Source organism: Mesitornis unicolor, unplaced genomic scaffold (genome assembly GCF_000695765.1).
Source record: "Mesitornis unicolor isolate BGI_N332 unplaced genomic scaffold, ASM69576v1 scaffold50799, whole genome shotgun sequence".
Classification (NCBI taxonomy): Eukaryota; Metazoa; Chordata; class Aves; order Mesitornithiformes; family Mesitornithidae; genus Mesitornis; species Mesitornis unicolor.
Genome location: NW_010210353.1, coordinates 1193 through 26284, shown reverse-complemented (window position 1 = coordinate 26284; position 25092 = coordinate 1193). Strand labels below are relative to the sequence as shown.

General features: G+C 37.4%; 1 protein-coding gene across 1 annotated transcript; it reads right to left on the bottom strand.

Moving 5' to 3' along the window:
* Window positions 1–4452: 4452 nt before the first annotated feature.
* On the bottom strand, window positions 4453–24429 carry DYRK1A (dual-specificity tyrosine-(Y)-phosphorylation regulated kinase 1A). The gene is made up of 10 exons (XM_010193148.1): window positions 24226–24429; window positions 14783–14875; window positions 13734–13922; window positions 12614–12761; window positions 9407–9693; window positions 7956–8102; window positions 7436–7576; window positions 6840–7146; window positions 6394–6518; window positions 4453–5297 (listed from the first exon to the last, which is right to left on the bottom strand). The coding sequence occupies exons 1-10, from the start codon at window positions 24352–24354 to the stop codon at window positions 4671–4673; spliced, it is 2193 nt and encodes a 730-aa protein (XP_010191450.1). The 5' UTR covers window positions 24355–24429; the 3' UTR covers window positions 4453–4670.
* Between the last annotated feature and the right edge of the window lie 663 nt (window positions 24430–25092).

Genomic DNA, 25092 nt, shown 5'->3' with positions numbered 1-25092 from the left:
TCTAGAATCTACAAACATTGCTTAAAGTGAATTAAATTTCATTCAGCAGAGGAGCCTGAAGTTCAAAATCTTAAGTACCATCTTTGTCTGGTGTATGAAGTGTATCACATTCTCTTATCATTCAGGTGCCTCAAGGACAGTCACAGTGACCATCCTGTGACTGAACTCTGTGATGCTCTGTAACATCTAATGTAAAACATAATAAACAACAGAAACTGCAAATCCTCTCAGGTCTAGGCAAATCATATGTATATTTGATACCGCTAGTATGGAGAACTGTTGAAATAAAACAAGGCATCTTAATCAATAAGGGAAAAATAGTTCAACTATCATTCTGAGATGGAGAAATAAATAGCAATTGCAAACTTCTCAACATGAGGTTGCTTCTGCAGAACCCCACAAAACCAGGGATATATGACAGAAAACTATGATTTGGCAAGGTGACTTCCTCTGCTTGACAGATGCAAAACACTGTGCAGCTCTAATACCCATCCTTCTAGGTAAAATACATCACTTGTCAAAGTCATGCTGGATCACATAGAAACTATCCTCATACGATCAACACTCAGCAACAACTCTACTTCGTAGTCAGTCAGTTGACTAATTCTGACTAGAAAGATACTTCCGTACTGTTCAGAAGTTCCATATAATGATCCTATTGAAATATATTTGTTCTATAAGTCAACACAACATATTCACCACTGTGTGTCAGTAAGGCTAGTTTTAGATCACTTCCTCGTTAAAAAAGAATGTTTCTGATGGGTTTCAACAGGAATGATCTTCAAAGTTATTTAAGATTTATCAGTTATCAAGAATAAAATATAAGCACATTGATGTTTTAATGAAAATAACGATGGCAGAGTGATAAACAATGAAGACAAGTCACACCTATAGGTGAATCCAACCCTTCTGTAAACCAGTCCCATTCAGACATCATTATACTTACAGGATGGAAGACGACATCCTGGAAGAGCAGCAGTTCTGAAAAGGACTTGGGAATCATGATGGATAATCATCTAAATTTACAATCTTTTAATGCAAATAACTGAGACTGAAAGATTTAAAAATGCAATCCTTGGAGGTATAAACAAACAAGCAAAGATATAAACTGAAAGGTTCAAGAATGTACCTGCACATACTACACGCACACAGCAATACTGAAATTACTACCAGATGCTGTATGCAATTCTTATGTCCATGCTTTAGAATGGATTTTAAAACATCTGAAGTTTCAGAAAAGCCGTAAAAGCTTTACAGTTAAGAGATTTAAGGAACTCTGCCTATATTGGTTATTAAAGTTAACATATTTTTATGTGAATAAAGTTAAATAGTTTAAAACTAGAGTAGTTATTCGTTATTCTAATAGGCAGCCAGCTATCTGATGGCCAGCAGCTGTAACTAAACAGTCCTAAAACTGAAGGAGGAGTAGAGTATGGAAAATAAACTAGCTGAATCACTCAAGAGACACAGAAAAACCCTGACACTTGAAGAATCTATATGAAAATCAGCTATCTTTTTCAAAAGTACGTTCTACTGCACCCAAAAGATACGGACTTGATGATGCAGAAATATCTAGGTTGAATTCTAAGGATAATGACATGCCAGTCAGATTACTTCATTATCATGGTCACTTCTGGCCATAAAATCAGCTAGTCTGTAATAGGTAGAAAGCTGCAGTGCATATAAGAACATTCAAACTAACAGATGATAATATAAAGAACTCAAACTACAAGTACAGTCCATCAGAATCAAGCAGAGCTGTGTTCATACATCAATGATTTGTATACCTTGCTGTTTCAATTAAAAACTCAAAATTATCTGTTATGCCTCCAACTTTTACTTTCATATTTTTAAGTCTGTTTCAATGTATCTGATATTTACATATTATAGTATAATTATACCTACCATACCATCGCTTGGAGTAGGTTAATTGCATAGGAAGATTTACTATGTTTACATTTTTTCTTAAATTACTCTTTTTTTAAAAAGCACAGTAAAGAGTCTGAGGACAAATTATTCAACTGTTTATCATACATAAGACTGCATGACTATAATACAAAGGGCTTGTCTTTTCATTTAACGTTACAATATACACAGCAAGTCCGGACTAGATCTTACAATCTGAACACAGGTATTTAACCTTTTCCATGCTGTTTATGTTTACAATGCACAGAAGTCCTGTAACCAAACTGTGTAGTAAAGCACACAAAACTGGACTGTAACATAACACAGTATGCAGAAGCACTGGATTTTATGGTTTCTTCTTTACGTAGATATTTTTAACTGCTTTATTTTTTGGCGCACACAAAAATTACCCAGATTTCATATTACCCTTATATTCCTAGACAGCAGTAAGTACTGGATTCCTTTTTATATTGCTAAACTCAGCATCCTGTTTCTAAGGTGACAGCCTTCCAAATCCCATAAACTTCTCCAAATTACTGAGTTAAAAAAAGAAACGAACCAGAAAAAACCCCCACGTTCATCCACAGGGTTGATGTGTAAATACAAAGGATATATGGATCACTTGATTAAAAAAAAAACAACCCATGATTTACAAAAAAAATTGTAATCCCAAGTATTCATTCCCATTTACATGGTAGTCAGCTGCTGCACTGCCACTGTAAGTATAAAAAATTCCACCTTTTAGTCTGCAAAAAATGACTTGGCCACATGGAACTGACCAGTGCAAACTCTGAATTTTCTGTTAAATTAACTTTTAAAAGGGCTTACTGGCAGAGGTAGATCACTGCTTCTGTAATATGTAATGGGCAAACAACGTTAATCTGGGATGGGCCATCAATGAATTACCCTTATTCTTTCCAATGTTTTTCATGGAGCTTTTACTTTTCATATAAATAAATCTCTGAATGGGCCCATAGATTTTGCAACTGCCAAGCTGACTGTGTTATATTAAGGCAGCGTTACCCAAAAATTAGGCACCTGTTAAATACAGCCTGCTAACCTCAGGTCTCACGTGAGTGTTTTGCTTTACTCAGACTAGTATTTTGGACCTGTTCATGCAACCAAGGTCTTGCCTTCAAGTTTACAATTATGTTAATAAGGAATACAAGAATTAACTGCTGGTTTCATAGCTTCTGGATCTAGTGTCCCTTTTACCTTCAGAAGCCTGAACACATTTATAATGTAACAGATGTTATAGTCTCAAAGTAGATGTCAATCTATTATGTTCAGTACACAGATTGCTGTAAATGTATTGGCTATGAATTCAACAACAGTTCCAGTTTTGTTTAAGCAATAGTACAGCCATAATTTTCAATTGACATTTAAAAATGGTCTAGGTACACCTTGTGTCAAAGTGCAGAACTGCTACATTATTGGTTACAGACATCTATGTGCTATAAAAACAGCTTTGGTACAATAAATTATCAAAAAAGAAAATAAATTTTTGTAAAATTCACAGCATAATTGTGAGGCAAAAAAGCAGTCACATAAAATTCTGCATTTTTAAAAATGTTCAGGATGAACAGAAGACGTCTTTGTGCAGAAGTAATGGTGGAGAAACCACGTGCCGAGAAAAAGCAAAAGAAAAAAGTAAAAAGCAGGAAGGGACACAGTTGTAGCTATTTCCATCAAACGCAAACCACTACTCCTGTGACCTTCAACCAATAAGGAAGTCAACTTTATGACACACGCAAAGTGACCTTGCAATACCTTACAATAAGTGGGTCACAAAAGTCTATTTTAAAAGAAAGGCCTCTTGAATTACCCATTCTCTGTGTTTTCAGCATTAAGGACTGTCTGCAAAAGCATGTCCAAAAGTGATTGCATCTGAAATGGTAGGCTCTTCTAACTTAAGAGTCCAAATCCATAAGGCCAAAGGTTATCCCAAAGACCACCACTTAGACCTCCCCAGGACTGGCCAGGACCGACCCGTTGATTGCTTCTCAGTGCACCTCAGTTATGAAACCAGTCATATTTCAATACTAACTGACTGCGGTCTCCAAAATACGAGACCACAGAATCCCATTACAATTGCTGCTTTGATCCTCAGCAGATTCAGAAAAGGAGAGTTCTGATCACCGCCACTTAGCATGCTTAATGTGCCTTACAAACTCCGTTACAACCGTCCCTTTTTACAGCTGAAGAATATATATTTGTGTAATCTGAAGGTCCCTCTTTCTTACAGTACTGCAATTTCTGTGCCCATGTTTGTTTGGGGAACTAAAAAAAAAATAAAAATATATATTACTCACTCCCCTCCCACCCAAAAACTTCAAAGGGCCTTTTTATAAATCATGTGCAATGCCTTTAAAAAGAAACTAGATTGCAACTACCACTAACATTTGAACAATAACCCCTGTTGAATGAGACCAAAAAAACCCTCCCCCAAAGAAACCAAACTATGTCTAGGTTGTGGCAAGTTAAAATGGGGGAAGCAAAAGGTGAACACCACTAAGCTATCCGTTAAGGTGGGTCCGGACATGGCTCTTAAAAAAAAACCAACCAAAAAACCCCCCCAAAAAACCAACAAAAAAACTTCATTGTCCCTTTGCAATCTTTTCAAGTTTAAAAAAATAGTCAGCTTTGCCCTCCTGTAGCGGTTCAGTGAGTTTATCTCCTTCTGATTCAAGCAGCTTTGCACTTTGTTTTTGGAAAAACACCACTTCTATAAAAACACACAAGAAACAAACTTAGTTTCAGTTTAGTCACGAGCTAGCCACAGGACTTTGCTGAACACAAACTCCTGTCATGGGAGATTCTTCTCTATCAATTCCTTGCCTCATTGCAAGGTGTCCTTCAGTCATGTAATGAGCAGGACCTGTATTAGCAGAAAACTGGTACGTTGGATGTCCAGCTATGCCAGTTTCTTGGCGCGGATTAGAGTAGACTGTTAAATTCATGTCCATAGCTCCATTTTGTCCAAAGTCCAAGGTATTAGCAGCCACTGGGCGGTTCTGATAGGCCTGATTGCCTTGGTTACCAGTAGAGGAGGAAGATGTAGAGGAAGAAGTAGTTGAGGAAGACAGGGATGTCATGGAGTGGTGACTGTGGCCCACCTCCATAGAATCCTGGGTGGAGGAGCTGTTTGTTGGAGAATTGTAGACTCTCGGCCTGGTCCGGCTACCCAAGGCTTGCTGTCCATGATGGTGGTGGTGGTGGTGATGGTGGTGGTGGTGGTGGTGAGAGCTATTTCCGTGATGATGATGTAATGCATTCTGTTGTTGAGGGTTTACATGGAAGGTGGTTTCTTGAACTGGATGGTTTTCAACAGTGACCTGTGTCGGAGCTTCAGTGGCTGTCCAACCAATCGGAGGAGGAAACTGTTGTCGAACCTATGTTAATAAGCAAAGAAAAAATTAAAATGCTTACTCAAATCTGTCCATTTGCAATATATGAGCGATACTAAGTTATTAATGTTTATACTAACTGTTAAAAAAGTTAACCAAACCTTGCTGTTGCAAAATTATTCTAGAAATGTAAGCATTTAGTTAAGAAGCATTTCTAATACACTTTTCTAAATATAACATAGGAAAAGTGAGTTCACATTCTGGATGTATTTTTCAAACAAACAGTTTAAGTAAGCCCAATATGCGACCTTACTGTCAAAATTATAGAAACAGCTTTACATATTAGCAGTAATAAACAACATAATGGTTGTACAACACCTAGAACAATAAGGCCCTGATCTCCAACTCAGGCCTTTGGATACAATAAGCATACTAAGCTAAATCAATACGTTGTAGTTTGTATCTTGAACAGTGTCAACAGCATTACAGGAGTACTACCCATACCTCTGGAAGAACACAGCTGATCAAAGACTACTATAACAGCAAGATCTAGATACACACCAATATGTTGCATAAACTACATTGCTCGCTTGGGAGAATTTATATTTTTATCTGTTCTGTACTAAAATAAAAACATTACTGAATTATTTGTAGTTAATAAATGAGTTGTTGATTCTTTCCAAGAAGAGGTATTGAATAAACACTAATTCAGCCAATGATAATGTTAGTGAAGCACACAAGCATGATAAAATGGAAGTAAGAACTCCAACAGGAGTCCACTGAAGTACAAACTAGTTCTTCACTGGGTTGGAAAATGCATAGTTCTGTGCACCCTTACTCACTGTGTAAGGTGAAGCACTGACAGCTCCCACCTGACTTACTGCTACTGATACAAAACCTTCACCCCTGCAGAATCCATGGAAATTTTTACAGCTACTTACAGTACCTTTGCCTAAGTGACTGACTTAACACACAAAAGCCTATACAGGAGCTGGGGGTAAAAAAAAAACCAAATATGAGGGCTAGTTCCCTAGTCTAAACCATTTCAATTCTGAAATTAAAGTGTTCATTATTTTTAGGGATTTACTAGTCTCAGAAAATTCATATAAATAAAACAGACAAAAGCTCTACTTAAGCATACCTGTGGGCTGTGTGTTTCACAGTCCATAGCTTGGACAGCAGCAGTGAAGTGTCCACCACTATGTCGATGCTGGTGTGTGGGGTCTGACCGTGCCCTTCCACTGTTGCTTGTGCCAGAAGATCCACCTACAAAACCATAATATGCACAATAACTGGAGACACTAAATTTAAAGTAAGCTGTAAAAGAATGACAGCATCAAGATATTTAAACAGCTTCAAGGTAAATATACAAGACCTATGCTAATCGCTCACATTTTTGCTTATCTACTCTTTTTTTTGTTGGAGCAGTTAGTTACCTGTTCCAGCTGATTAAAATAACTGTTTTGATGAGCATGACTGACATATTTGTTTGTAACACAAAACAATAAGAGGACATTTATCTGTGAATAATTCCTTTGATGTGATTAGGAAATACAATTTTGTTATCTGGTAAAGAGAAAAACTTACCTGAGCTTGAAGATGTACTAGAGGTGGTTCCTGAAGACTGTGACTGCTCCATGGCAGGACTCGTAGACACACTGTTACTTGTGTTTGTACCTTCGTCTGCTGTTTTCTTAAAGAAACTATGCTGCAGGGCATAGTAAGGTTGAATTCGTGTCTTAGGGTCATAATCAAGCATCCTTAAGATGAGGTCTTTGAACTTCAAGTAGTCAGCTACAGTATGACCCGATTCCCCAGCACGACGTCCACCTGGTCCTCCTGTTTCAACTCCTAGTATATTGTGAAGTTTACGAGTTCCGGGTGGTTTGTATTCCTGTTGAGAAGTCAGAAATTGCTTGAAATCAAGTTATGTATTTAGCCTTGAATGTGCATAGTTTAAACATGCCATAAAAGTCAGTCAGTCTAATAAAAAGAAGAAAATATTCAACACTACGGAAAGCATTATTTAATCAACCCATCTTACAGCATGGAACAATAATAAGCAACAATAACGCTAAGCTTTCAGTAAGGCAATATGTAAAGCAAAGGAACATCTCACAATTTTTAATATATATTTTTTGTAAAGAGACAGTCCATATACTCATCCAAGGTATGTAACCTACCCTTTTTCCGTCTTTGGTCTTCTTCAAGTTCCAAGTGCCATCTGGCAACTTCTCAAAGAACTTTCTTGCTTTTGGTGCTTGGTCAAGGATGTGGGTAGGTGGTATCCCCAAAACTTCCACTATTTTATTCATTTGATCCACCTGTTCCAAAGAAAGAATATTTGTGAAGAACATGTGACAGTCAGCTGTGCAGTGTGACAAAATGATATTCTACAGTCACATGGGAAGCAAATGTTAACTACCCAGAGAAGTTCTAAATCAAATCGGAGTTTAAGATAAAACCAGTATGTACAAAACAAATTAGTGAACAGAGAGCAAGAGTGGGAAGCCAGAAACATAAATTATTAAGAGGCAATTTAGAGTTCTGACAAAAGGCATTGCTGTTATTGATGTTTGTTTATTTTAGAATTACTAGATTTCCCTAATCTATGCACTACAATTAAACAGATGAAAGTCATGATGACAAGGAACAAAAAAAAGAAAAGAATCAAATTACTTGTACTGTGATATAACTGCATACCTCATTTGCCCCGCTAAAAAGAGGCTCTCCAGTGTGCATCTCCACTAAAATACACCCAAGGGACCACATATCAATTGCAAGATCATAAGGCATTCCCAGTAGCACCTCTGGTGATCGATAAAAACGACTCTGGATATATTGGTATATCTGAAATAAAAGCATCTAAAGGTAAGACACAGCATCCAAAGAGCACTATTACGATACTGTATTACAAAACTGAACTACAATGCAATACATTAGTGGTGAAAGGAAAGCCAAAGTATCAGTGATACTAAGAAGTATTGACACATTACATTAATAAAAATATGTAAATGGTAATTCTTAAGAAAATACTAGCATTCACACTTTTGCACAAAAAAAGGTGCAGATTCACTCATGACGACACTTTAGGGCTGATGAGTGTAATCTCATGCAATTACAGGTAATCAGACAACAAAATTTTAGTATGGTATCACCCTGAAAAAAACTATTCCACCAGCCACATCAGAATCATATGACTCTTCAGACAAAACTGATGTTAAAACATCAAATGCCACAATTATGATGTGATGAAATGAGATGAAATTATCAGGTGATTCCAGGAACTAGAAAACACCACATGGGAAAAAGCCAACTCCTTCCACTCCCAACCATCCTGCTCATTTCACAAAACAGATACTTCTGTCTTGATTATAAACCCAGAGACTGGCACCAGGTTTTAAAAAAAAATAAAAATAAAAAAAAGCAACAAAAATTCCTTAACAAAAAAAAACCCAAGCCTCCAACAAAACCCTTAACAAAAAAAACCACCCAAACCAGACTTGTACTTTACATGCTAAGTAACATGCAATTTTATTCAGTACTTTTCACAAAGGTACTGGTATTTCCTTACTGCTTTTAAAGTTAACTTTAATGAGGAATTATACTAGGTTTTTGTATTTGTGCTTCTTAACATCTCAAAATTCTCTTATTATTGACCTAACCAATTTAGATCTCATTTCACCTCCTTCCTTCTCCCTGGGCTGAAAAGTTTCTAGCTTATTGCAAAAAGACCTTTTAGTAATCTAAATATATGTCTCACCACTGCTTTCAATACATTATTCAATATTCAGTGGAAGGAGTAATACATATGTACTAAAAAAATAACAAAAGAGTATTTTATTTAATAGCACTGCAAACTTCTGTGATCAAGTGCTGATGTATTCTACATTAACATAGCATAAAAACATAATGAAGGAGAAAAGATGGAAAGTTTATCACTATGGTGAAAGTTTATCTACTATTCATAAAATTTATATTTTAAGCTCCTACGGACTGTTGATGTCTAACACTCTATGCAAAATCAGTTACTATCTCATCAGGGTCATCATTAATAAAGTTTAAATTAGCTATCTAGGTATTAAAACTTTAAAATACTAAACTTTTCATATGTATCTAACAGCAGCAGAAGCACAATTTTTATTAATACTCACCCTCTGTCCAAGTTGACACGAACTGCCAAAATCAACAATCTTGATAGCGCTTCGTTTAGGGTTACAGAGCAGGATATTCTCAGGTTTTAGGTCACAGTGAATGATACTAAGTTCAGGAGTCGCCAGAAAGAGCAGTGCAGTGCACATTTGCTGTGCAAATTTTCGTGTCAGGTTCAATGAGACACCTCTGAAGTTGGTGTTCCGCAACAGATCATACAGGTTGTAGGACAGCATTTCAAAGACTAAGCAGAGATGGTTTCGGAACATGAAGTGGCGCTTCAAATGCACTTTAAAAAGGGGAAGAAAGTAATTAACACATATCCTGTGTGGTAAGTATTAAATACTAATTAAAATACAATGCTGAAATATTCTAATCAATATGTAGGAAGCCAACCTGTGAGTAAGATAACACAGTGTTACCAGTTTTTTATCTAGATCTATGGTTATTTACAGAATATTGTTGCCATGCTTAGGGTACAGCAGGACATTTTATGCATCTGATTTAAATCAATTATGAGTTTAAGAAAAATCCACTATGTACAAAACAAATTAGTGAATAAAGAGTAAGAGTGGGCAGTACCCAGCAGAGCTATATTAACGAAAAAATTATTTAAAAGATAGAAGAGATATTTTTTCAAAACGAGCTATCACTCCCCTATTAGCAAAGGCAAACACATTTGTGGGTAAATAAAAATATCAGAAAAAAAGACAAGAAGCACAAACTGTGTGTAACACAACCTTTGCCACATAGGTTCTTTTTCAGGAGAGAGTTCATTTCTCCATGCTCCTAAAGCTAAAATCCTCTTCAATTCCAAGGAGATTGGAAAAAAGTGCACCTACGGCAGCATTCTCAAGAGTAAAGCAAGTATCACAGTTTAGACTGAACTTGTTATTAGGAATTTCCCTTACATTTACAGAGAAAATATTTGAATGACAGATTCATTAAAGTATATATATACATATATATACACTAAGACACTACTGCAATTTACACACTGACTTCAATTGATTACTTCAATTAATGAAACTGATCAATAGTCCAAAGACATCATGTTCACTTCAATCAGGCATAATCTCAATTTATGAAAGCAACCAATCTAGCCCAAATCAAATAATTTTTTTTTCATTAAATAGGTGAAAAATTAATCACATTCCTCTGTTTAGAGGCAAGGAGGGTTTACCAGTCTGTCAATCATTCAGGTTGGTTGCCACAGGTAAAAGAAAATTGAAACAGGAAAAGTACTTCAGTCCTCAGATAAACAGTCACACACTCCTCTTTTTTTTTTCAAAGTAAAATCTTAAAGCAAAATTAGCACAAGAATTCAGATTTTCAATTACGGTCATTACTTGGTGTGCTATGGATCTTTTCCTCCATTGTCATAAGCCAGTTCTTCCTGTGTCCCTTACAACTTACCTGTAACACCACCATTTGCTTCCACCATGATGCCAGTTCCTGCAATACGCCGTTGTCTAGACCTTTTCTACTTTCTCATCTTTGCCATGTTTCCGCTATCCTCCCACCATGAAAGCATCAGCATCTTTTCATGTCCTTGTGTTCTTACACCCTACACCACCTAAGCTTGCTGGACCTGCCAGCTCGGTAAGAAACACCACTTACTCCAACTGATTTGTAACTACCAGCATGCTACTGGCCAGCAAGTACCACCTGCAACTGTCACACAGCTCAGATAGTTTGGGTAAGAGCTGAACTTGCCACATCTTTCCTTCTCTGAAGACATGGCATTTCAACATTTCTCCTCCACCCTGCCCACCAATTTTCACAAAACTTGCAGACCTTAATGCGTTCTTACACTTGTGTTAGATCTGAAGGAGACCAGTCAGAAAGTCTGAAGGTACCAGAGGAGATCTGACAGAAGCGTAAGCAGTTACAACTGTGAGTCCTTAAAAATCAGGCTACGGTGTATTTAAACACATTCTTCCTGAAGCCTACATTGTACATCACACAGTATACTGTAACACTTGCACTGCTTTCAGCCTTATTCAGCTGTTCTCATCATTGCGTATCTGAAAGCCTATGCAAAGGTGAACTGTCCACACATCTTACAGACAACTTATTTTTTACATTTATATGCTAAACACTTCAATTAAGCCTTGTTGCAAAAGTGTGTTCATAAGCAGCTCTTCCTATACTTATAAATATTTTCCAGTGAAGTGCCTAGAGATCTCAGCTTTCCACAGTCGTTTTTTGCACAGCATGCAATACAAGGTATTAATTCAAAACATTACCTATTTGGGGTTTTTGATCTTTACTGATGCTGTCATGTTCATTAAATATCGTGTTAAATAAAAGAGGAACTATTCAAATCTACCCTAATAGATTTGGAAATCAGCTTGAAACAAGCCTAAAATCACCTGCCTAAGCAAAGGCAGTGTATATTATCATCTCTCCCCTGTTCACAATTATCAGAACTTTTTTTTCCCTTTTTTTGTTTCAGCACTGCTCTCTATATAAAGCCATCCTGCCTTAACTCACAGAGGGAGAATATGTGATGTTTTGGTCCATTTCATTTCACCTGATGTTACAGACTTTCAAAACTTAGAATTCCAAGAGCTTATTTGATGATGCCCATAGTGTCAATGTGCTGCGTATTAATCTGAAACTGGCCAAGTCTTTAATGCTTCTGAAACATCTTTCTGACATAGTATGCTGTCAAGCTTAGATTTGTTTTATGTCAACATGTTACTAATAAATTTAAGTGAAAACGACCTTAAAAACTTTTAAGCTGAATGCATCAAATGTATTCTAAAGATATTATATAAAAGAAGTTAAAATATAACTGAATACGCATCGATAATATAATATCAGCATATATTAATATTATTTCAAAGGCTTTTTTCTAAACTACAGAAAGAAAACTCAGTAATCCAATATATACATACAAATCAGAAAAGTACAGCTGTTAGTATTTCAGCTTCTACAAACTAAAATAAAGGATGCTTAAAACCAGTGTAATTTTCCATAATCACTCTTTCATACTTCTCCATCTCTCTTCACAACATGCTGTTGCCTTCTTTCCATCACCTTTTTGCCCAATTCTCCAATCCAGAGGATAGACAGGATTAAAATTTTTACACAGGCTGACCAAATTTCATTTCTTTAGCACCAGAAGCATCCTACACTATATAGCAAGATCTAAAATATTCGTAATTTGATTAAATAAAGATTCAGAATAAGTATTCAAATACCTATATAGTACTTCATCTCAGTGTCATGTTTGTTCATAAGCTCAAGCAGTCGCACTTCAATCTGGGCTTGGTTTAAGAAAGCCTTTTTGTTTTTTATTATTTTGATAGCCACCCACTCCTGTTCCACTCGATCATAAGCCTTTACAACCTGAAAGAGAAAAGTCAAATACACAGTTAAATCTCTCAAGTTTTTGAGATACAGCAAAGCTCACATTCTAAACTTTCTTTGCTTCAATTCAGAGAAGACTTTTCAGAACTTCTGGATTTTTTCCAGTTAAACTGCTTTTCTTACTTTTTTTATCACAGAATCATAAAATGGTTTAGGTTGGAGAGGACCTTAAAGATCATCCAGTCCAACCGCCCTGCTATGAACACCTTCCACCAGACCAGGCTGCTCAAAGCCCCATCCAACCTGGCCTTGAACACTGTCAGGGAGGGGGCGTCCTGGTTCTTCTTTTGGGCAGCCTGTTCTCCTGCCTCAGCACCCCTCACAGTTAAGAATTTCTTCCCAATATCTAAAATAAATTCACCCTCTTCTTCTCTTTCTTGACACTACTCTCAAGCCACAATTCATCAAGTGTATGCAGTGACTTGCAAAACAATCGAGCCTTCACTGAGGCAAGCATTACATCCAAATGCAATTATCAAATCATCAAAAAACAATACTGCAAAATGACTGGTACAATCTGAGAAAAACTAACAAAAACAACCAAAGAAAAGCTCCATCCTCCTTCCAGTCTTTTTTCTCAAGCCTTGGCTACAGCTGCAAACAGTCAAAACAAGTATTACTAAGTAACATTCTTAATAGGTAATCTCTAGTGCTAGACTATTGCTTTAATTTAAAAACCTGAGCCAAACAGCTAACGAAGTGTGAACTGAGAGCAAAAGGCTGAGCATTTGCTCACTGCAAAATGTTTTATTAGATCTACATACTGAAGTATATTCAAATATTATCTGTAGTAACAAGAAACAGCACAAAATAGGAGTCTTGAGCGGGCACTCAGTATAACCCAATTAAGAAAAAAAAGTTTAATTTCAGAATGAAACAAGAATACCTCTTCAAATGAAATGCTTATTATGATTCACACGAATTATAGGCTGCTCAGCTGATACACATTACCTGTCCAAAGGATCCTTTGCCTATTAAAGAGTCAATTTCATAACGATCCATCCACTTCTCCCCATTTTTTACAATATAGTCATAGTTGTCATCATCATAGCCATCATTGTAAACTTTTCTCTCCTTTTTGTGACTGGAATCCTCTCCTTGTCCCTGCTGATGCCGCCGTTTTTTTTTTGCATAGTAAACCTAAATGTGAAAAGTATAGTGCGCTTTTTAGCACATCAGTGCAATAAAGAATAGAATCAGCTTTTATAATCATCAGGCCTAATCCTGTGATTTTAAAATGCAGCTTCTACTACTGGAAAAACAAAAAGTCCTCTCCTCCTATCACTCTATCTGAAGTCAAGGCATTATACCAAAGCAAAGTCTGGATGGATAATTTAAAAACTCAGAAAGCAGATCTAAATAAATGCACTAATAACACTGATCCCTAGAGTTCATAGGTGCAAAAAGAAAAGATATCTCACAGTATGCTATACACCCAGCAAAAGTAAAAATGGTAAGTAGCCTGGATACCAGAGTTATCAGTTGCTCTTTCCAAAAGACTGAAAAAAAGAAATTCCAAGGAAGTCAGTAAACACTGCAGAAATCTATTCATGTTCCCTACAATTGCCAGTTAGAAACTAACTGATGCTTTCCTGTATTAACCACATAATGTTTATATTTTACATTTTTCAGTGATAATTAATTAAATAATTTAGGGAAAACACTATACTCTTTCCCTTAAAAGTCCTTAGGACACTTTCATAAAGGTTTATAGCATGAGATAAAAGAACTTGTGCTGCTCGAATTTCCTTATCGTGCTATAAAAAAGCTCAACATTTGTGTATAGAACAAAAGAAAATAATTCTAGGATAAAAAAATTTCATATGTGCTGGACAGAAAGCAGGACTGTGACATCAATGATCCCCAATGAGATGTGAATAACAGAAAGTTTGATTTTTCTTAACTCTTCACAAGATTATTCACAGAAAACATACTTCATAATGTATTGTAAACCAAATCTTCACACCAATACATATTACCAAGATAGCTGGAGTCATTACCTCATTAATATGCTTGTATGTTTTGATCAAATCTACGGAGAGTTTCCTCAATGGAGCAGTGGCTGGATCACGGAAAGTTTGGGGCATTCGCCTCTGTAATATGAACATATTATAATTTAGAAAAAGTGCTAGGACTTTAATGACACAATTACTACACCATATCGTTATATTCCTCACTGAACTTAGTTATTCCATTGCAACATTTTTTTCTTTAAGCTGACGTCATAAAAGGAAAAACAAATACAGGAATCAAATGAAATTAATGGTTTGGTTACATTACCTTTAAATATATGAATTTTAAAAAAACCTCTAAGATTCCTACCTCTCCTCCCATTACGCCTAACAGGTTTAATCCAAATAAACAGTTTTTCCCTCAGTTAAAAACACAGCTCCTTTGACAACAGAGATCCTTGCTGACGTTACTCCTCTACCTCATGGCTGTACATCAACTGTAACTGCACGAAGTATAGCTGCATTAAAACCACAGACTGAAGTTAGTATTAACAACTAGTGTTTGCCATATTTAAACTGCATTAAATTCCAAATAAAAACCCCTTAGGTCTACCATGCTTTGCAATATCCAGGCTTAAATCTAAAACCTAGAGAAAAGCTAAAGAAATCTAAAGCCTGTACATGAACAACATGAACACCATACCTACTTTCCAAGTTTTAAAACAGTATCCCTGAACAGGTAGTTATGTTCCTCATTTGTTTCCTAAAACTGACTACATTTAGAACAAAATCATCATCAACAGCAGGGCATGTTTTAATTGTTTTCCTGAAGCAACAAGACTTTGTGACAAAATTATCTGTGTGCCTCTTTCTTCTTTGCACGCATGCACCATGTAAATTCTGGATATACCAATTGTCTTCTATTTATCTTTCAGATTTGTTTGAGAACTCAGAAGACAAAGTTCCTGAAAAGCTGAAGTTCCAAGTGGCAAGCTGGAGGTGAGCAGTATCACTAGTGAAGGCAGAAAAAAGTCGCAAACCACTTTTGTTTGGCTAAAGCTGACTACACCTCATGGGCAGACACTTGTTTAACTGCACAACCACACCACCAGTCAAGCTCTGGCAACTTCTCTGTCTCATCCAGTGAGTGCCTCAGATGGGGAGCTGGGAGAGAATGATGAGGTATGCGTGACTGGTCCCCTAGCCTGTCTCTTTCTTCCCAGTGACAGAAAACCACAGGGCAAGTTTAAGCAACTCCACTGGAAAGAAAAACTTGTTTCATGTGTGTTAAAGCTTCTCCTACATCCTTACTCATTACTAAGAGGTGACCAAGCTCCATCACACTCAGCCTTAGAATTCTCATCTCGTGCCATCCAATATGCTCATGCTCCTAACTCTCTTAACTTCCAAGTGCTTCATCTCATTTGCTGCCTCCTATTACAGCTAAACTTATATGCAGCCTCCTGCAAAATGAGGAAAGAGCATAACCCATCAACAAAAATAATGAAACTTATTTTTAAATCAGTATTTCTGAACTAATAAACTAACTGGAAAAGTTTAAGAGTTCCTCTTGTCTTTCATGGCATTACTTAATACTTACAGTAGCGGCTATACAAATAAAAATGTAACCTTCAAGTGACCCAAAAAATTTCTCACAAACAGAAGTGATAAAGAGAGTTTGTGCTTCCGAACTCACTCAGGTACCCAAGCAACCACACCAGAAAGCCAAGCTCATGCTCTCCTCCGGTGGATGCACAGACCACACAGGGGAGGAAAGAGAGCGTGAGCAAAAGTGAGAGAGCAAGAAATAGCTTCATCAAGTGAGAGACCTAAAGAGAGGGGAAAGGTAAGAAACTGTGAGTTCTGACTAGGGAATGTTTCTCAGAGAACATGTGATACAGGGTAAACTTCCCTCAGGAAATTTTAACCGAAGTCCTGCCCTAGGTGTTTCTTCCAGTCAATTCACTTTTGGGTATGCCCACTACCATCAGTTTCCCTTAAGCAGTTTTATCAAACTAATTCCTTACTTCCTTTTTATTACAAGCATTGATCATTTTGTAAATATCAGGAAAGTCTGCTTTAAAGTTTCCTAAAGAAACTATTTGATATTTACAAAACATTTTTGTTTCTTCCTTTCTTCTGTCAAATAGATGTGAACCATTAAACAAATCACACCTAAATCTGATAACCTTTGGTTCTCTCCCACAGCACTGTTAAATAAATAAAACTGCCACTGTTACAGGCTTTTCAAATGCAGGTATTTCCTTTACACTTCTTTCTCTGCCCTAAAGAGACTATTGGACACAGGAACACCAGTAGCTTTTGCGGGTAACAGAAACCGTGCTGCGGTGCACAAGTACTGGCAGGGACCAGTCTCCATCCTAGGCAGACGTGACCAGCGCAGGGTCTCTGTTACTGCAGGTTACCAGCTCTGAGGAAAGAGTCTCAGTGTGGAAGAACTTCATGGTTCAGATCAACTATTCAGACATAAGGCTGCTCTAATTTGGAAAGGGAATTCATAGGACAAGTATTCATGTATATCTTCTAAATTTGTAAGTCAAATTTGCTTGTTTAAAAAAAAATAATCTCATTTCAACTCTGAAATAAGCAGCCTGGTGAAAAAAAAAATGTAATTTGCTCCTGTCCCCTAATAATAAGTAAAGTTCTGCAGGTTACTCCTATGTTGCTTGCAGCCAGTACCTTATTCAAAAATTGCACTGTTAACTGTGCATTTAGACAGTCACGCATTTCTGAGGACACACTTTAATTTGTATGAACTTTTTAACAGGTACTATTTTGCTATCCTGGGTTTGTAAAGTTTTGGGTGGGAGAGGAGAAATAATTGACCTTTTCCTCCTCCCCCTGTTACATTGCAAATTCTGTAACATTCTCTTCCTTTTTCCATGATCTTTTTGGAGACTCTTGCTCCCTTCTTCCTGATGATGGATGACTATAAAACAAAGTGGTAATTATCTATTTTATACAATAACACTCTCAAATGCTTTATCATTGGGGTAATACTGATTTCCCTCTTGGCTCTGCATTAGCCAAAAAAAAAAAAAAAAAAAAAAGGAATGAAAATGAAAAAGAAAAATTTGATTGCACAAGCTTCAGTCTCTATCTGGTGGCCAGACAGCAACACTGCAACCTCTGATCTTCCTGAAGATAGAACACAAAACAAAATATATGTTTATATTTCAAGACTGAGAGATGAGAAACTACTTTCATTACAACTACAGATGTCAATAAATACCTATCACATTCTGACTGGCCCTCACTTACGCCTCAATGGAAACAGTACAGCTACCTGGGCTGGTACCATGGTGAAAAGTACCTTCCAAGTAAGGAACTGAAATCTGACTTTCTGACCTATTAAAAAAACACACATGACATAGTGCTGAGAAGCAACCCGTAACTAGCTGAAACAAAGAAGAATCAAATAAACTAAAAAAAAAAAAAAAGGGGCAACCAAAAGCCCCGCTTACGTGTACTCAACACATTTGAAACAAACCATGTTTTAAGGAAACTATGACTTGTATATAACAACTATGTTATTTTAAGTAGCGTAGTCTTTGAGGTTGAACGAGTGACGGAACAGATGACACTTCTCTCTCTTTGGGCACATGCTTTGTTATCTAAAAAACAGACAGCACTGCTTCTTACTAAATGCATTTTATTTTGCTTATGGAAAATTCTGAGCAGATACATATACTCTGTTAATGGAATGTTTGAATTCAGATTTTTTTAAAAAAGATCCATCAGCATCCACATTCATTAAAAAAAGAAAAAACAAGGATAAATTCTGCTTGTGTTTAGTACAATGTTCCATTTTACAAACAGAACAAATAATTATGATTTTTATATTATAAGGGTAACTTTTAGCAAGAATTCCAATTGTAATGACCTACTTAATAGATTCTCATATTAAAGAACTGAACGGACTGGTCTCATCTCATGTGTCCGCAGCTATTCAAAACCCTTCTTGCATCACAGTAATACAAGATAGGAAGTCAACTCTAATCCCATACTGTGACGGGCAGCCACATAATAGCTGGTGTCTCCCAAAGGGTCAACAAAGCAACATTAATTGCTATAACCACAAGCCACAGTAATACTTCCTCATAATATACAGCAAACTTCAGATTTTTAGAAAAGTGACCAAAGAGGAAAAACAGAAGCATGTGTGCCAGAGAACAAAACAAGAGAAATCCAAGGCTGTTCTTCAAACTGACCAGACTTATATGCAGGTAGGGACAGAATTTCAGTCCAGTTACTTCAATAACTGACTTGCGTTCTGTGAGTATTTCCCTCCTGTTCTGGCTTCTTTCCCCAAATAAGTAAGGCTGCTGAATAAAAATAACAGTAAAAAACAGATAAGTTTAAAGTTAAATAAATAAACTAGCAAGGAAACAAGAGTCATGTGCCAAGATTTTACCCTGTCTGATTCTGCCCAACCACTTAAAAGCAAATCAAATCAAACCAAACAATGGGGAGCAGACTACGAAGTAAGAGAAAGGGAATGAAAAACCTCACTCTTGAAATTCCTGTTGCCAGAGAATAAATGTACTTTTCTAAAAAGTGTTTGAGAGATAGAAAGTGAGAGAAATGCTTTTACTGAAATGAATCCCAATCTCACATGCATGAAAGAGACTGGTGAAGTCTGACCATCACTAATAATAGTGTTGCTGATCAGACAGCTGAAGTAACTGAACTAAGGATTTGCTACTGCCTGCTCTAACACATTAACTCTACAATGATCTAGTTGCAGTCAATAAAATCTCCGGCCAACATCCGGCCAGTAAAACCTAGAATTTGGCAGGTAACAAGTAATCTTAGATACAGAGAGAAGGATGTTTAGCGGTCAGCCTGACTTTTGAATTCCAAGTGCTTCATGAAAGCTAAACTGTTGGAATGTGTTACCAAAATCTGCCCAGGAATCTCATCACAACTTCCTTATCAGGAAATTAATTTTCTAAACTTTTGTACTTAACTGAAAAAATTTCAAGCAATCTGAGTATCCATGATGAGGATAAACATTAGCACAGCACAAAAGAAATGTTTGTCTGAAGTTGTGAAAACTTATAAGCTCTTATCTTATATTCACATCGGGCTATGTTGACCTCTCAAGATGCAACTAGTTGAACCAGGACAAAGAAATATTACTGTTTTATTTACTGCTAAAGCAGTAAGGTCCCACAGATCTCATCTTTGCTGTTCACTCGAGGGCCTCACGCTCTTACTGTTTTCCTGAAGCTGGTTCTGGCACTTGTCAAGAGACATAAGACCACACAACCAAGAACAGGACCCCACCCTGCCAGCAGGCCCGGCATTTGGTGAGTCACAGATTTAAAGTAAACCCTTAAAATCCAGCAGTTTTTGGGAAACAAAAACCTTAAGCCTGACTACGGCAGAAAAAGACATTAAAAAGGACAGAGCTGGAAGTTTTTAACTGTAATTTAAAACCTCATAAAAAAGTGAAAAACAAAGCAATCTGGTTGGCTTTGAAGTATCTTCCTGTTATTTGAACCTTGCCCATGATGAGATGTGTAAGTTTTGGCCACTGTGGCCATAAAGCAATAGATGCAAGAGAAGATTATACAAATAATTGTTTAAGGGTAACGTATAATATAAATACACATCATTTATATAATGTTAATATAAATCATCATTACTGTTTCCCAACCTTTAATCTGCAACTGCAAATGATTCCTAAAATACCAGAATATGGTCTGCAAGCCATTACAGATCAAAAAATGAGCAGGACAGAGTGGGAATAAAAACAATAAATTAACATTCAACGTCAAGCTTCCCCATTATTTGGTTATGAATGAAAATCATTACGGGAACTTGAACTAGACAATGCTCCTCCAAAAAAGGACTCAGTCCTCAGTAACAAGAAAGACGTGAAAATAACCTGAAAAAACCCATAATAATGCAGATCATCTTTGCTATTTGTCAAAATGACATCACTTACAGAAAATGCTGCTGTTCTACATGCTAAAACTTAACAGCTACTCTTAGCAACTGACAAGCAGTATCCTTATGTATCTTGCTGCAGCCTGAAGAAATTTACTTTCAGAGAGGAACTACTTGATATTTATTCTTTCTGTAGAACTTCAGCATCCCAAAAGGTGACACTTCATCCTGGGTTTTATTTTCAAGCGAGTCAATTTTTACCTGGGTTTGGACAAAATAGCCAGTTTAAAAAGTTCTGCAAAGGTAGCAATTAAGAAAGTAAGCTTTGCAACATTTGTATTCTCAATTATTTCGATGCAAGAGTCACTCAAAGAGATGCTAATCTGCCCCGCAAACCACTTCACAGAAGGGAACTGATGCAAACGATGGCATATTTGGGAGCGCAGAGCGAAAGGCCGTGTGCCGGGGCCGAGGCAGGCGCTGCAGTGCGGCACCATGGCCACCAGATGGGGGCTGGAGCTCGGGAAAGGCCCCTTCCCGGCGGTCCCGGCACAGCAACCTCCAGCCTGGGACACTCCTGCTTCGCTGACCCATCTGGCTGCTCAATCAACAAGGTCATGGAGCCCTCTCAGGAGCAAAGGGGTTGGCAAGTCGCTATTAATCAACTGCTGGACGCTTGAACCCGAAGGGGCTACTTTTAGGCTGTGGAAAGCGGTAGCACGAAAGCTGCCCCAGGCGTCTCGGCTGCTGGTGACCACAGTTGCTTCAGGAAATTCTGGGAAACTGAAGCTCAGAGACCTAACTTCTTGTCTGTATGACTGGATGCAGGACATTAAAAGGATCTACCCTTTAAGAATTACGTTTTCTGTGTCTGCCAAAAGTCACATTTTTCTTCCTCCTATTTCTTATGTCTATATTAGATCAATACATTAAGCTTTCCACAACAGACATTCAGCCTATTCCTTTTGCTGCCCAGGTTAAAAACACGATCCTCTCAACCATATATGTACTTCCAAACATAGAAGCATGTCACCTTATGTGACCAAAGAAAGTTTGTCATTACTAAAAGGCTAGTCTGGCATTAGAAGCTTTAATAATGGGCAAGCACATAACAACAGAAAGAAAAAGTAATGGGATCCCAACAGAGGAATGACACAACAGCATAAGGACAGTTCAGAAAATGATCTCTGCAAGAGTTTTTCACCATTGACATAGGATAGGACCGAACTGCTTTTACCAAGGACAGAGAGAAACAAGTTGCAGCACATTCAAGGCAGTATCTTGAATAAAAAGGATTCCTGTAGAAATGTCAAATAAAGAATCTGTAAGATGTATGTATCATCTAGACATCAAAATCTAGATGGTATGCAGACTACCAAAATTATGACAGGCAAGAGGGTAGTCCACAGCAGTGGAGTGATGTAAGACAGCACAAAGCCTTCAACAATAGAGGGTCATGGCTTTTGTAAGGAGGAAAAAGAGCAAGAATTATGTTTTAATCAAGGTGAACTAGAGCTGATGAAAGAGCTATTGAAAGAGAAAGAACAAGACATTTTTTTTGTACAGAGACAAGGCCTAGAGCAGCTGATCTGACTCACTAGCATACAGATGTTAGCTGGATTTGGTTTTGCAAGTAAGATTAACCAGAAGTGCAGTGCACAGGCAGAAAGCCACTGAGACTCCCCAATAGAGGCTCACCTAGAACTTCCACACCAACCTGGAATCTGGTGAGGAGGACTCTTTCTTGATAGGAGAAGCACAAGAATTCAAAAGAGGAAAGAGTCAGAAGACTTCAAAAAGTTGCCCACCGAAGTCAAGGGTGCTGAAAGTAGCTGATAGAGGAGTAACAATTCTGAGCTGCTTAGGCAGAGGACTATAAAGATTTCAACTACACAATTACAGTAAAACAGGCAGACAGAAGCTACAATGCAGAAAAAAACAAGATGGACCTGGAAAAACAGAAACACTGATTCTAAAATAGTGTCAGTGGTGCAAAGACAGCTTGATTGCCATTATCAAAGCAGTCTGCTGATCATTTCTTCATATGGGTACCTTCCCAGAGCCAACCACAGCTTCTTCCCTACATTTACAACCTCACCTCAGTGAGCAGCATTCTTTGGTCAACAATTCTTGCCTATTCTCCAAGAAATACTCTTCAGCTTTCTACTATTCAGCTACCATTTTAAAGCCACTGTGATCACAAACAGCAATGGATGGTAATACATCCTAAAGTTCCTTGATTTTGCTTTTTGATTTGAAATCATTAACAACTAAGCACTAAAGTACACTAAAGCTCACAAATGTGATGCCAGGTTGTAACACTTAGATAAATACCTTGAAAGGTTTAAGGAACAGAGCAACTTTTCTTACTTGGCAGACTGATTCACTAACTTTATTGTGGAGGTTTTGGGGAACTTTTAACCTAAAAAAAGTCACAAAAAATACCTTTGCAGATTTCTCAAGCTAAATACTATTATATATGAGCAGATTTATTGCTGAGTGGCTGTCATGAGAGTAAAAACATCCTGTGCCAGCTCCATTCACTTTGTCGTTCTTCACAGAGCCCTAGTCATTACAGATCTCCAAATCCTAGTATCAAATATCCTGGCACTTAGTTAGACCATTCTCATCCTCTTTCATCCATCCCTCTTTCTGCGTAAGTGCCTTCCTACAGAGCAATACGAACAGAGCATCTCTTGGTGGTACTGTAGATTTTTCTACCATAACCTTCTTGAACATGAGAACAGACCTGAATCTGGTAGCACCAAAAGACTTCACCTCTCAATCCTCTTGAAGTGTAACATGCCTCATCGGCCTGCACCAAAATTGAAGCTCTGGCTTACAGACTTCTGGATTTTAAGCTTTGAAACCTATCTGCATTCACATCTCCACAAACAGGCTGTGCCACTTTTAGGAAAGCAAAGAATTCTCTCTCACACAGGGCAATACCAGCTCTTGTGGCTACCAGCCTGGCACTACTAGTTAGAAAGCCACTTCAGCAGTTCTAGCAGCTCAAAAGCGGGAAGAAAAACTGATCCTGACAGCTCAAAAGCATCCATAATCACCATAATCCCTGTGTTCGTTTTACCTACTTGCAACAGTAAGTAGTAAATTAGTAGTAGTAAAACCCAATGATAGCATAGCTTTAGATTTTGCCTTTTTTCTAAAAAGTGTATCTTCCTTAATAAAGTGTGCCATCTGTGCAAAACTCTATTCCAAATACACTAACCAGTCACTCTGCGTTAAAACACTGTCCATTAGAAGAAGTAATAAGGCAATCATATTCTAACATCAAACAGCCCTAAAAAAAAAGCTATTATTAAACTCTCTTTCCAACTCTCACTTGGACAGTCTTTCTCTGCTCTCATCTCAAAAATGTTAGAATAATCACAATAAATATGTTTTTAAAAAAATCTCCAGAAACTCATTTGTTCACCCATCCTGGAAAAGTCAGGAGTTAATTAGTTAAAAAAAAAAGGCATAAAAACATATGCCCTGATCCTGTAATTTATGGGAGTATAATATATTTAGAGAAAGAATGATTACATCTAAAATGACTCTTTGTTATCACTTACCTGGTTTGTTAATGTTAGAGGTTGCTGAATCTGGTCAGCATATGATAAGGCAGAAACCTGTTGGTCATTTATGTTCTGCTGCCGACGATCACTGTACTGCTGATGCGAATGGGACATCTGTCCAGCCATCTGAAGGCCAGCAGCATGGAATGAAAACGATGGTGCAAGCCGAACAGATGAAGGTTTGCATGCTGAAGTCTCTCCTCCTGCAAAGACAATGTGAGTTTTTAATGCAGTTAATGGCTTGAAAATATTTACCTCAGCTAGCCTTCGTCTCCCAGCTTACAGAGCTTATGAACGCTAACGGTTTTGCCCTTTTAACATACGCAAGAGTTTTCATGACACAATGAACCCAGAAATCATCCTCATGTAAAGATTACCTGGCTGAAGTGTTTCTTCTCATTTCATTGTGACAAATTATTCATTAATTGTTTATTCCTATTTATACTTAACATCCTTTCTCTAACATCTTCATCTATGTGTCGTAACTTAACCGGAATTTGATAGGAGCTATTTTAAAAGATAGGAGTTGTGTGTATGGATTCCATAAAAGCCAGAAAAACACCCCAAGTTCTGCCTTTCAGTGTTGTTCATTAACTTTCTGGACTGACTGGACCAAAAGAAAAGCAAAGCTATTGCCCAGCCTCAGCAGCTCATCTTCCTTGGCCTCAAAGTTAGCGCCTTCCTACAAACAGCGCAGCTCACTAGACTACGTTAACTTCCACCTTTCTTCCAACGCATGATGTACTTCAACTCAGCCTCCTGACTCCTACCACTGAGTTTCATCAAACTATAGGTCGCAACCACTGTTACTTGGATTAATTCCTTTTTGAGAAGGTGAAATCAGCCGGCAAGAAGCCACTGCAA